Source organism: Balaenoptera physalus (genome assembly GCF_965194825.1).
Source record: "Balaenoptera physalus genome assembly, chromosome: X".
Lineage (NCBI taxonomy): Eukaryota > Metazoa > Chordata > Mammalia > Artiodactyla > Balaenopteridae > Balaenoptera > Balaenoptera physalus.
The window spans coordinates 131,218,490-131,231,729 of record NC_138903.1 but is presented as its reverse complement, the minus strand read 5'-3'; the positions used below and the strand labels follow the sequence as shown (position 1 = coordinate 131,231,729).

The window sequence follows — 13,240 nt, the reverse complement described above, 5'->3', positions numbered from 1 at the left end:
GTGAAACTGAATCCATCACACAGTTTGAGTGCTTCAGAAAAATTGTTGAAAGCCACTGTTACTGGAACTGCTAGGCTTGTGATTCATGAAAACAACATGTTTTGTCTATTAAAAAAATTTGAGAGGGCACAAATATTTTGTCTGTTCTTCAGGCTTTGGGTTCTCCCATCACTCTCCACAGAGGGACCCTGGGAAAACCATTCTGAAGCCCACTTCGCCTCTCCCAACCCCACCTGCCCTGTGGGGACCTTCAGCAGCTGTCCCAGGCCCATCCATCTGTGGCAAGTAAGAATCTGCTCTGGCGCACGGTTTGAGAATGGCAAGGTGCCCCTGTCTTTGTCGGCATCTCAGAGAAGTCATGATGTCCACCCACAAGCTTTTCCAGAGTGTGTATGATGTGCTCAGGGTTGGGAGAAGGGGCAACAAAGACTCCCCCTGCCATGAATAGAGTGGTATGGGCTGAACTGTGTCCCCCCCTCCACAAGTTCATACGTTGAAGTACTGACCTCCAGTACCTCAGAACGCAATTATATTGAGAGGTAGGATCTTTAAAGAGGTAATTAAGGTTAAATGAGGTCAATACGGTGGTCCCTGATCCAATATGAGTGGTGTCCTTATAAGAAGAGGAGATTAAGATAGAGACATGTACACAGGGAAGACCACATGAAGACACAGGGTGAAGACGGCTGTCTACAAGCCAAGGAGAGAGGCCTCAGGAGAAACCAACCCTGCCGACACCTTGATCTCAGACTTCCAGCCTCTAGAAATGGGAAACAATACATTTCTGTCATTTAAGCCATCCAGTCTGCAGGCCTTTGTTATGGCACCCCGAGCAAACTAATACAAGGAGCTTGGGTTATGACTGGAGAATAAAATCAGTCAACACATTTTATTTAATTGAACACTGAGTGTGAGCCAGGCACTGTGCTGAGTTCTGGGGAAGAAGTGGTGAGAAAAAAAAAAGTTATACATGGTCCCTGCCCTTGTGGAATTAACAGTTGGGCAGGAAGCGGCAGGGGGTGTGCTGGGAGGATGAACAGTCAACAAGAAAACAAAAGCAAAGTGATCTCCAAAGGAGACCAGCAATGCCATGTGAGTGGCCTGCGGTGGGACAATCTGGACAGACTGGGGTTCACATGATAAGGCCGGCACTTCTTCCCTGGGAGGCCTTGGTCAAATGGCATGCCTTTCGGGCCTTGCTTCCCTCAGATGTCACGGGTTTATTGGGAGGATCATCTCAGTTAATGCATCTACAGGGCCTGGCGTACACTAAGTGCTCGATAAATGCTGGCTTTGATCATTTCCAAGCACAGCTCGTGGCTCCTCTCCACTGTCCTTCAGTCCCTTCATTCTGTGAGATCTCAAGCCAGCTGCTGTAAGGGTGTGGCCGTGGTACAGGATGGGGTCTGGGGAAAGGGTGAAAAGAGGGGTCCCACCTTCCCAAGACCTCATGTATTAGCTTCCTTGCACGGACTAGGCTGGGACCCTAAGTGGCTGCCTAGAGTGCTAGTTTCTAACAAAAAGAGCCTGAAGTTCAAAACCTATGTTCATAACATGATCCCATCTGTGTGCTGGAGTCTGCTTGAAGAGTCTTCATTTGACTTGCCGGCATCTCCAGAAGCTTGGCATCACTCAATAAGCCAGCTTGGGATAAGAATGGAACCTAAGGCCTCTGGCTGTCATTCTTGGCATTGAGCCTCCACATTCAATCCTTGAAAGAGGCCCTGAATTTCACTGCCATCGTCTCATCACTGCCATGACTTTTCCTATTAAAGGGTGGATTACTTTCATTACTGGGGATGGGCACAACTTTCACCAGCAACTTCCCATGGCCATACCTCACTCCACACCAACAGCTGGGAGTGCTCGGGGCTAAGACCACACTTCCTCTGAGGGGAGGCTAAGGCATCATTGCCCTCTGGACAGTCTTGGACTCCTGCCATCCTCAGAATCCAGGAAGCCGAGTCAGGGCAAAACCTGAGTATTATGTCCCACCTATGTAGGGCACAGAGAAATTTCTCCCTCCCACCCCTTCCCCAGAGCTGAAACCAAGCAGGACATCTTTTCTAGTAAAGGACACCTCTATTAGTAACCAGGGATCAGGTGACAGGGAACTTGTTAACATGATTTGTGACAGACCCTACTAACCTCATCTCAGCGGGATGGGTCAGCAGATCATCTTACACGTATGGGGCAAACTTTAGGACCCAGGACATCTCTGCTTCCTGCTTCTAAACTGGTTTGGGCTGTTTCCTTATCTACAGCCTGACTTTTGGAAAAACAAGTTTGGCCCACAACCATCCATGCCCCATGGAAGTTTGAGAGTCAGCAGGGATCCAAGACGGGTGAGGACAGAACACAAATGAATACCATTTGCTCTTTATTATTATTCATTATCTCCTGGTACAGAAAGAGACAAACTTAACAGCTAAACCCAACAATTACAAAAAGAGAGAGAGAGAGAAAGAAATCAGAAGTACGTTTGTTTGTTGCCCCCAGGCTCCAGTGAAATCCTGACATATTACTGAATGTACAGATTTCCCAGCTGACATGGGTCAACACATGAATTACGAGCACAGTTTAAAGTGGTACCAAAATTAATCCATTTCACAGTAATCTTGTCTATAAGCTCAGTTGCACATATCAGGGTTTCCACTGTCACAAATTCACAACCACAGAGTGAAAGAGCAGGTGTGTTCAGGCCTGGGAAAGTGGCATCCGTAAGGGGAGACAGATTGGGAGGCATAAGCAGCTGTGGGATTTGTCCCAATCTCGAATATCTGTGTTAATACTTGGGCTGGGGGCGGGCGAAGGGCAGGCACCGGGCAACGGTCACATAGCTCAGTACAGTGGGACAACTGTTGAGGCACTGAGCCCGAGGGGGTGTGCTGCGCTGTTAGGATATCTTTGTCAGGAAAATTCTTGCTCCAGAAAGACTCACCGCCCACAGCCTGTGAAAGGAAAAGCTCGATGCGTTTGAATATTTGGGGGCGAATGATGGGAGCGGCCGGTCTGATAGCGAAACATCTGCTTTACAGACGATTTAGCAAGATATACAGTTATATTACTTTAAATTGCAGTTTAGTTCACAAACTATTTTATTCAGAGAGCAAATAAAGGAGGAGAATGAAAAGCTGCCATACCCAACATTCCCACAGTAGAGAGAGAACCAGAGATCATCCTGTACACGAAGAGCCCGAAAAATGAGAGCTGCCGAAGGCACGGTGAAGGGATCCATAAGATCTTGAGCCTTTTATTTGAAAAAGGTACTCATATTAAACTAGATCCCTCTTACACATATGCCCCTGAACACTAACTGAAGGGAAGAATACCTTGAATATTTCTACGGAGTGAGAATCGCAGATACCGTGAATTATCTTAAGTTGTGATTTTCTCTAAGTTTTGAATTAGTGGGCTTCGAATTAATGGGCTTTTACCATAGTTGCAGGCAGTCTGATTAAAGTACTTTTAAATTAGCTAATTATACTGATTAGCATGAGTAGCGTTCGGTGGGGAGGGTGTGCTTGTTTCTGAATCAGTGCAATCCTGACATGGAACTGCGTTCTTGTCAAGCTGAAAAGCAGCCTAGACAGCAGCTTGTCTGCCCAGCTCTCCATCTCGGCCTTGAACGTGAGGGCACACACATGACACGTAGCACACACACGCACACTCCTAGAAACAGAGAGTGTAGGTAAGAGAGTTTCTCTTAATAATCTCTCTCTCTCTCTCTCTCTCTCTCTCTCTCTCTCTCTCTCTCTCTCGGACAAAGGAACAATCTAGAGGCAGCGTTGTTTTTAGTTCTTCTTGTGGGATGCCATTTGGTTGTGAAAAGATCAACCCCCAGCCAGAGAAGAACCATCTGGCTCCAACTCCTTAGCAAAAAGATGCTTTCCTGACCCGGATCCATCATCTTCAAGCTACCGAAAACACAAAGTCCAACAAATTGGGCAGATTCTTATTTTCCGAAGCACCCTAAGGAATTCACACTAGTGGCAGTGGGATTCGCAAGTAGAAGAGGAGGGCCCTGGCCTCCGGGTCAGACGGCGCAGTGTTGTGTGTCCGTCAGCCAGGGCGCGTCACAGCTGTGCAGAGCTGCACACGCTGGGTACCTGCGCACTCCACTTCCTGTTGTGCTTTCGTTTTATAAACCCCCAAGTGATGGGGAGTAGCAGGGGAGGGGCAAGATTGTGATGCTTGTTTGAAAAAGTCTTTGAAAGATTTTGGTTGAAAACATGTGACAGTCACATTCCAAGGAATTTGTCAAAGCCTTTTCTATTTTTTTTTTAAGTGAAAATTATCTAAATAACCAGCCCTGCCATTCCCAAAGTCAACAGTCACACATCTTTCCACCAAAAATAAAAATAAAACCCAAAAAGGCCCAGGAGTGCTCAGATTTCCTTCAGCTGCTGATACCCACGGAACAGGAGCCAAGGCTGGGGGCACTGCTCCAAAAGGGCATGTGAGGGGGGGGGGTCCCACAGTGGGGAGGCCCACAGGATGGAGCTGCTTCATCTTCATCCAAAACCTTTTGTGAAGGAGGGCGGAAGGCAGCAACTCTGGCGGGCTCGCTCCAACAGCTAATCTCGGCTTTCCTGACTCACGGTCCTGTCCTCAGGCTGCCTAGCCCTGGGAGGTGACATTCCTCCCTTCAGACCGGAACCCTCCTGGTACAAATATAGCCACATGCCGGCTATTGTTTCAGATAAGCATGTGAGAAAAGGCAACGTGCACACGTGTATACACACACACACACACACACACACAAGTCCAAAAACAATGAAAATGTGGCTACTGCAGATTAAGCGCTGTATCAAATCAACATCCATACAAAGACAGAGTTTGAAAAGATATGTACAGGGCATTCGTAAAAGCCAAATGTGCACCACGAGGAGTTATGACCATGGTGTACTGTACAATCTTTTTTTCTATGATATACTGCGAAAAACGTCCCAGAGACCACGGTGGCAACCCCACGTGGAAGAACGCTGCGAAGCACCTGAACCGGAGAGCTCGGCGCCTGCAGGATGCAGGCCGCCCTCCAACGGGCCGGGCTCCTGCATCCCACCCGCTCCCACCTCCAGCCGGCTGCAAACAGCAAGCAGCTGAGCAGAGAGGGGCTCGACGGGGGCCAAAGGGAGCAGGCAGTCCCGGGCAACCTCCCTCTGGCTCTGGTGAGTGGGGCCCACGGCTGGCTCTCTCCCGTGCTCCAGGGTCACACGCAGGCACGGCCCCCGAGGAAAGGCTGGGATGGCAGGGACCGGCCCCGGAGCCTCAGGCTGCCCCGGGTCCTCCAACATGGCTGAATAGGATGGACCCCAGCATCCCTCGTGGACAAAGCAGGGGCTTTCTAGGCCCAAAATGCTTTTGTGAAAAAGGGCAGGAGTGCGGTGCTGGAGGCCCAGAGGGAGGAAAAGAGGAAGGAAGGAAAGGTGGAATGCCACCTGGTCAGCACCTCTGGCATCAGGGAGCTCTCGGGGAAGGGGAGCAGGGGTGCGGAACGGTCCAACTCGCGGGAGACTGACTCCCCAGGTTGAGACTCGACTTCAGAGTCCTACAAAGGCCTCCGCTAAAACTGGTCCCTTATAACCTACATATTTCTAGAAGAATCTTCCTAAGGGCAAACTGCACTGGCTTCCCGGTGTCTCAAGCACTGCACAGGCGTTAGCTCAGTCAGCCTCCAGGAGGCCTGTGAGGTAGGGGTAAGGATGGAAAACCCCGGCCACAGGGTTGTGCTGTCCAAGCTGGTGGCCTCGCTGGGGTAAGAACACAAAGCCTCCTCGTTTGAAGCATGTTCCTGGGTGAGTGCCCAGGACTGGAGGGGCCTCCAGAAGTCATCTGTGGCCTCTAGGCAGGGCCGCATTCAAAGAACGAGGCCTGAGGCCTGCCTTGGAGAGCTGTTTAGACAGAGAGAAGCTTGTCTTCTCAGTGGGTTTTAAACTGCTGTGGTTGCCAATAGACCCTGGCTGTGCACTCTTTGGGGCCCCACAAAAATTTGCTACATTTTTTAAAGCACCACAGAGGAAAAACGGTTTGGTGCTGAGGCCAGGAGGATGAAGATGGAGGGGTGGGGAGGCAGTATTGACAGTGTCTTTTGCGCGGTCACTGACATTTAAAGGGCGGGTCACCTCTGCCCCGCTGCAGCCCGAAGCCTCACTGAAATGGAGAGGTGGGCAGCTCCTGGGCCACAGAAAGGGGTTACTAACAGTGGACCAGCATCTGCTAATGACAGAGCAAATCACTGATGGGCCGTCAACCCCAGGTCATGAGCTTCCCCATCTCCCCCACAGAGAAATTTCTAAAAAGGGACACTTTTGGATCTTCTCCCCTGGTGGGCACCATCATTAAGAAGAAATCAGCCATCTGAAATTCAAGTTCATCTCAACACACCTACTCACGAAAAGGGCAGTAGCCTAAAAGTTCACAGCCAGAGAGCACAGTGCTGAGGAAGCCCAGTTCGTGGGTTTACTCATCCTACAGGCCAACCTCACAAGCAGAAAACTTCAGCTCTCTGCCCCAGCCCGGACCCCGCCCGTTCAAAGGCCATGGGCTCCACAGGCAGGGTCAGCAGCGTCCGTTTTCCCGAGGCTATGATAGGGCTCGTGCCAATGGGTAGCGGCTTTAGCACAGCTAAAGGTACACGTGCCTGGAGAGCCAGGGTCTGGGGGAGGCCAAGCACAGTAGGATCAGAGCTACCCTCCAGATGGCAACGTCCCCAGTCTGAAGGAGGTAGCTCTGTCGGCCAGGCCCCGCCCCTCATCCTTCACACACCCCGGTCCTCCTTCCAGGTGACTCCAGACATTCCCTTGAACCTGGTCGGGAGTGTGGGGTGAGTGTCGGGAGAGGGGAGTGTCACAGATGACCTGCGTGACTGATTTCCCTTGAACCCCTATGAGTGGCCCAGGTGATATCGTTCTGTTTTATTGTGTTCGTTGTGTTATTACTCTTTTCGTTTCTGTTCTGTCCTTGTCCTTGTCAAACGTGAGCAAGGACAGAAAGCACAGGGCTAGTGAGGGAAAAGGGTGCTGAAGGGCTGGCTTCTCTCCCTCATCTCTGTGGCGAGGCTTCAGACAAACCGGTCTTCGGCCAGCTGCGTGGCCCCCGGGCCCGAGCCTATGGACATTCTGGCCACAATCAATTCAATGGGGTGATTCCTCTGGCATAAGAGAAGCCAGTCCCTGACAGGAAGACAGGATGGCAGGGGCGTGAGGGCTTCCGGAAGAGCTAGGCTCTCTGGCCTGTGGCTCTCCCCAGAGGTGTTGATGCATGCGTGATCCCTACCCCCTCCACCTGTCTCTGACAACCGACTTCCTACAAATCCACGGATAGGAAATTATTTGGCAACAAGGAGGCTAAGGCTGTTTTGTGGTGGCACAGTCTTAAAAAAGTTAAAAAGAAAACAGGAGGCCCCTGAACGAGGCTTTCACACTGGACAGGACCCGAGTCCTGCTACTTGTCTGAGTCGGGGTTGGCGGCCACTATCTCCTCATACTTCGGGGGCGGGTCGCTGTAAGAGACGCTCGCCTCCTCACCGCTGCTCTCCTGGGGACCTGTCACCTCCTCGTAGGACGGCGGAGGGGTGGCACTGGACAGCCTGGAGAGAGACAGCTCAGGAAGGTAGAGGGCGCTCTCGAGGCGGACCGTGGTTCTACCCCCGCGACTAGGCCCCAGCACCACCTGCGGGGGGCTCCCTGTCTCCCGGTGCCCAGAGGTCTCCCCCTGGCTGTGCACAGTGCCCCGGTAGACCATGACCCGGGGCAGGCTGTGCCCCGCGCGACTCGCTAAGTACCGGTTCTGAGCATATGAGGGGTGATGACGGGTAGCCTTCTGCAGCTGGCACCTCCAGATGATGAACAAGGCGATGACAATCAGCAACGCCACCCCCAGAAGGGGCACCACCACGTACATGGCGTCTGAGCTCTGTGCAGGGTCTCGGACTGAATAGACTGCATTCGGGTACCCTTTCCAGAACTCCATCTGCAAAAGGAGGAGGAAGGCGGCTGACACTTACACGGAAGCTCTCGTATCCCAGATGGAGCTCAGAGCCCTTCAGCAGGTCTGGTTTTACGTTCAGCGGGGTCTGCGGCTGCCCCCGCCCTGCCCTGTCTGACTAGCCTCTGAGCGCCATCGAAGAGGCCGTGGAATGCCCCGAGGACAAAGGACAACACTCACAAGTCAGGAGGCCCCCAGAGTCAGGCAGATGGGACTCTAAGGACAGGTGATCTGTTCTTCTGCGGTCCCAGTGGCCCTGGCCTGGACTCGGCTGGCTTCCCTTCATTGCTTCCAATTCGTCTGAGGTCCCCAGGGCCCACTCTGCTTATTCCCGAGGCCAGCTGTGCTCCCAGCACCCAGCCCCGGGGCGGTACATGCCGTTTTCTCCTTGTCCTCAAACACCTCCTTGACCTCCTCGTAGCTGCAGATCTCCTCCATGCACTCCCGCTCGATGGTCCCCTGGCGCAGCTCCTCCAGGAATTCATTGGCACGAGGGAACCGTTTCAGGACCGAATGGGCATTCTTGGCCTCCAGAAACACTGAGGAGAGAGTCACACCGAGGTCTGGAATGGGGAGGGGCCCAGAGGCTCCTGCCGACCAGACCCCGCCCAGGCACAGAGGCGCAACTATGGAGGGAAGCAAGACAGAGCCAGCAGGCAGGACACCACCCCAGACACGTAGAAGGGACGGAAGGGCTGACTTTCTGTGGTGCCACGGTGTGTCTGCCTAGAATGCCATGGACCCGACGAGACTCTGGAGGAAAATGGGGCTCTCTGAGAGTGAAGTGCGTGTGGCGTGGGAACCATGGACATGACAGATTTTGAGTGTTTTAGTGAAAAAGTATGCAGTATCTTCTGCCTCACCTCAAAAAGAGAAAATCAGGGCCCTTATCATAAGAATGTATTTCCCTTTGAGGTTGACGCTGTAACCAACACTAAAGAGCCCCAGAAGACGCTGCCAGGGTGGTGTCCCTCCACCTGAATGGACACCTGTGCCGTCAGGTGGCCTGGCATCGATAGTCTTGCCCCAGACAGTCTGGTACAAACCCAGGCTGCGGTAGATCGGGAGACTGGATGCACGTGAACCGGAGAATGCCTCTGGGAAGAGGGGTAGCGGGGTCTAGATGGAGAATCTAGGCTTTTGGAGACTGGGCACAGATGCATCCATCAAAAATGTCATGGAGTGGGAGCCGTATCTACTTATTCTCAAGGGGAACCCCAGCTCCAGCTGAGCCGATTGGCACCCCCATAAGCCTGAGCTGAGACTTTAGAAGATGAAAGAAGAGGTGACATCTGCTCCTGGTATTCCCCTCGAGGTGGGACTTCCTAGTCCTCATGTCAAGCAGCCCCTCTTGGTGCCCAGGCAGGCACCCCTCCCCAGGCCCCATGGCCGGCCACATTAGTTTCTCTCAGAGTGGCCTGGGGAGCTGCGCATCTCCACGGGAGCACGTGCTCCAGAAGGGAGCCAAAGAGTTGAGAGGGTAAAGATGTGAGCCAGCCAATTGGACAGGGGCCACAGGAAAACCCCCAGGGAGAGGAAAGCTGGAAAGGACTTGATAGTTGGACTTGCCCCTTTCCCATGAGCCCCTAGGCATGGCTCTTCTCCCCCTCAGCCTGGGCCCGGAAAAACTCACCTGCCATGGCGCTCCCTCAGATCCAGTGTCTCACTTCCCTGACAAAGGAGAAAAGCAGAGTCATGGTGAAATCACAGCCCAAAACCTACAGGGCACCCTCTTGGTCCTGGGATGTGACTCCCACCCACACTGGCCGGGTCAAAGGGCAAAGCAGCACCCCATGGGGCACATCATCCTCTGCGCAGCCACTTACAGCCCTGCCGCTCTCATCCTTTCCCAAGAGTACACTCAGAGAGTCTAGACCTAAGGGTTGAGTGTTTTCTTTCAAAAAAGAAAAACTCCTACAGGCTGAGGTTCCGCCTTCCTCACTCTCCTCGATGAATCTCTGCACTTTTGAGCTGGAAAAGACCTCAGAGACAAGGGGCAACAACAGCCATCTCCAAAGTCATGGGCCAAGCCCAGATGACCTGCTGTGTTCGTCTTCCACAGACAGGGTGGCAAGGATCTCCTGAAACAGACTAATCTCTCTTCCCTTTGCATTAAATAACACGGCAGCAGAGGACCTAGACATTAACTGACGTGCTCAAAACTGAGCCGCTAGCTAGACAAGACTGTTGCCTCTAATGGGAACTATCATCTGAAAGCTCAGGAATTATCCGGCCAGTATGTAAACCATGGCTGCAGCACACTGCCCTCCCCCGCAACGTACACTCCCACTCATGCACATATTCCAGAGCACTGGCCAAGCCGTCCACATCTGGGAGCAATCACCCCACTGCTCCCCTCCCAAGCAGAAGCTCTGGTTTTATGACTAACTGGATGTAAGACACAGGAACGGTGTAACCCTTTTTGCCTAGGCTGCCAGGAAGTTCAGTATTAACATTAACCGTGAAGGACGGGCGCCCTGGAAGCCCAGCTGTTAAACACTTATGCGTTCTCCCCTGTGACATGGTACCCACTTTTCTACTTATGTTTTCAATCTTATGTATATTTAAAATATACCCTCTAATCCTTTTGGCAAACAGGTAGAATATTAATCATAAATAAAATTAAAACTCAAGGAAAAATAGCAAATGTAACATCCGTCTATGGAAACACTGTGTTAAGGGCGCCTTTCTCTTTTGCACCCTACAACAATCCCACCCAAAACTATCAGCATGGGAATTTGTCAACAGATGGGCCTGCCATTGTGAGAAAAGTTGACCCCAAGTGTTTGTTTACAAGAGAGAAGGTGTAATATTTTCTCAAAATCCTGCTTCTGTTGTGGATCTCTGAGGTTCCCCTAAGGCCAGTGCCAGTCACGTGTCTAAGGTGTGGGTGTGGCATGCCTAACAGCAAGGTTTTTGATTGAAGAAAAATGGAGCTGTTGTGTCAGGGTTTGAAAACAATGAGCAAAGGCTTTAATAATAAGTGACGACAGAAAAATACATGTTTCATTGCTTATCAATGAGAACTGCATTTAAAATTTGTCTGTGGAGAAATTACGTAACAGCTTCCATATCTTATGTCTTATCCCAAACACACCCGACCGTGGTGCATGCACACCCACACGTATCACAGGCCAGACTGTGTTATCCTGACACCTGCGTAAGTCATTAGTTCATTTTTAAGCTTCAGACATGCCAGGAGCTCCTCCAAACGGCTCCCAGGCATGGCCCACTCCATTAACAATTCTGTGGCCACCCTCACTACTGCTGCTGCCCTGAGGCCTTCTCCCCCTCCTTCCCCAAAATTTAGCGCCTGCTTCTTCCCCTATAAATACACCATCAATAGGCCGTTACTATGGCAACAGTGAGGAAGCGCGAGGGCTCCACGACAGAGAATACTGCTGCAGTCACGCATGTATATGTCCCTCCTGCCCCTGGTGGATACTGTAAGGCTGAGTGGAGGCCGAAGGAAATTTTAACCCACTCCCCACAGGAACACAGCTGAATCCTGACGGCCTGGAAAGGAAGGAAGGCAGGGACTGGCCACCACAAAGACCTTCCTTAACCGCCCCCCCACCCCCGCCAGGCTGCAGCTGCCCCGTCCCAGCACTCTGGGACATCACTCCCGAAGTCCCTCGCATGGGGACTGGCAGCCATCTGAGCATCTAGTGTCCCAAGACGTGGCCTCAAAAACGTTTCTCCAAATCCCAGCCCTTTGCATTTCCCTCACTCAGAACTGATCACTAGGAAAGGCTTCTGTGATCTCCAAATCTCATGACTCATCAACCCACCCGATGACACGGAACTCCCAAATTACGCTCCAACTCAAACTCTGGGCCGTCCTCGTCCCCCTTCCACTCATGCCAGCCCTGAAAGTGCCCGTCCTCGCCCACCGTCGCCCGCCACCAGTGCCCACCACCAGTGCCCGCCACCAGAGCCCTGCCCAAGAACTCCTGCTTCTGGCCCAGCAACTGGGTCTGCTGGTGAACCCCCAACGCCCTGGCCCGGCCGGGCCTCCAGATCCTCCCCCAACAGGGCCCAGCGCCCAACTCAGTGGCCCTGGACGCGGCACCGGGCCCTCGGGGCTGGGGCGCCCAACCCCAGCGGCCTCACCGTTCTCCGGGCCCAGGAGGCGGCAGCCCTGTTTGCGCACGCAGCCCGCCACCTCGCTGCTGCGCCTCTTCCAGCAGGGCCCCTGTCCCCGCCCACCTGCTCCCCGTCGGCCAAGCCCCCCGGCCCGGCCCGGCCCAGCCTTCTCCTCCCACCCTCCCTCCCCGCCCCGCTGCCCTCCCACCGCCCCGGGCGCCCCGTGGCTCGGCCCGGCCGGGGCCGAAGTGCGCCTGGAGCTCCCGCCCCTCGCAGCCGGACGCCCAGGCCCTACCCATTACCTCAGTACCCCCCTGGCCCTGCTCTCCTCTGGGGGCTCCGCCGCTGCCCGCCCCCCAAACCCCGCCGCACCAGGTCTGGCCTCGCGCCCCGCGCCTTGCGCGCCACCCTCGAGCGCCACGACCACCGCGCCCCGGTCGCCAGGCCGCGATCGTCGCGCCGCACCGCGCGCCGGGCCGCCGGGCCGAGGAGAGGAGAAGGAGTGGGGGGCGACGAGAGCGGGCCGAGGGGGTAGGGAGGGCGGGCCGGCGAGCTGGGCCGGAGGGGCGGTGGCGCGCACCAAGCACCGCGCGCCCGCGCCCCACTCCGCCGGCGCCGCCCCTGCCCCCGCCCTTGCCGCCGGGGGGCGGGGCCTGGCCGGCGGGCCCGGGGCGATCCCGGGACCCTCGGCCGAAGGCGCGGCCCCCGTCGTGCCCCCGGGCGCGGGCCCTCGGAAGCCCGGCGCCGCAGCGGGCTCGGGCAGCCGCACCCAAAGCCCGCGCGCCAGGCGTCCCCGCGCAGCCCAACCCCCCAACTGTCCCCCACCCCGGCTCACCTGTCATTCCGGCGGGCCCGCCCCCGACTACCAGCCGAGAAAAGAGGGGCGGGGGCCCGCAGCCCGGGCCTTCCTCGTCAGGGTGCCAGCGGGCCTGCAGAAGAAGGGCCGGGTCGAGGCCGCGTTCAGCCAATGACTGGGTGACCTTGGCTTCGTCACTTACCTCCCCCCGACCCTGCCCCAGGACGGCAGTCTTCTCTCTGGTCAAATCTGGGAAATGGGGAGCATCCTGCCGCCCTCGCGGGGCTGCAGCGAAGTAGTGGAAGAAATGGGCTTGGGAAACTCTTGACGCGCAGAAATGGGAGAGGATGGAATCTTCTGGGCCTGCAA

General features: G+C 54.4%; 1 protein-coding gene across 3 annotated transcripts; it reads right to left on the bottom strand.

The window, feature by feature from the left end:
- Positions 1–2,367: 2,367 nt before the first annotated feature.
- On the bottom strand, positions 2,368–13,022 carry PRRG3 (proline rich and Gla domain 3). 3 transcript variants are annotated; one of them, XM_082446140.1, is made up of 4 exons: positions 12,911–13,022; positions 9,623–9,660; positions 8,368–8,528; positions 2,368–7,974 (listed from the first exon to the last, which is right to left on the bottom strand). In XM_082446140.1, exons 2-4 carry the CDS (start codon positions 9,627–9,629, stop codon positions 7,447–7,449), a joined length of 696 nt encoding a protein of 231 aa, XP_082302266.1. In that variant the 5' UTR covers positions 9,630–9,660; positions 12,911–13,022; the 3' UTR covers positions 2,368–7,446. The 3 variants fall into 3 exon arrangements, with proteins under 3 accessions (XP_082302266.1, XP_082302265.1, XP_082302264.1); XM_082446139.1 differs by lacking the exon at positions 12,911–13,022 and adding an exon at positions 12,378–12,649; XM_082446138.1 differs by lacking the exon at positions 12,911–13,022 and adding an exon at positions 12,103–12,210.
- Positions 13,023–13,240: the final 218 nt, after the last annotated feature.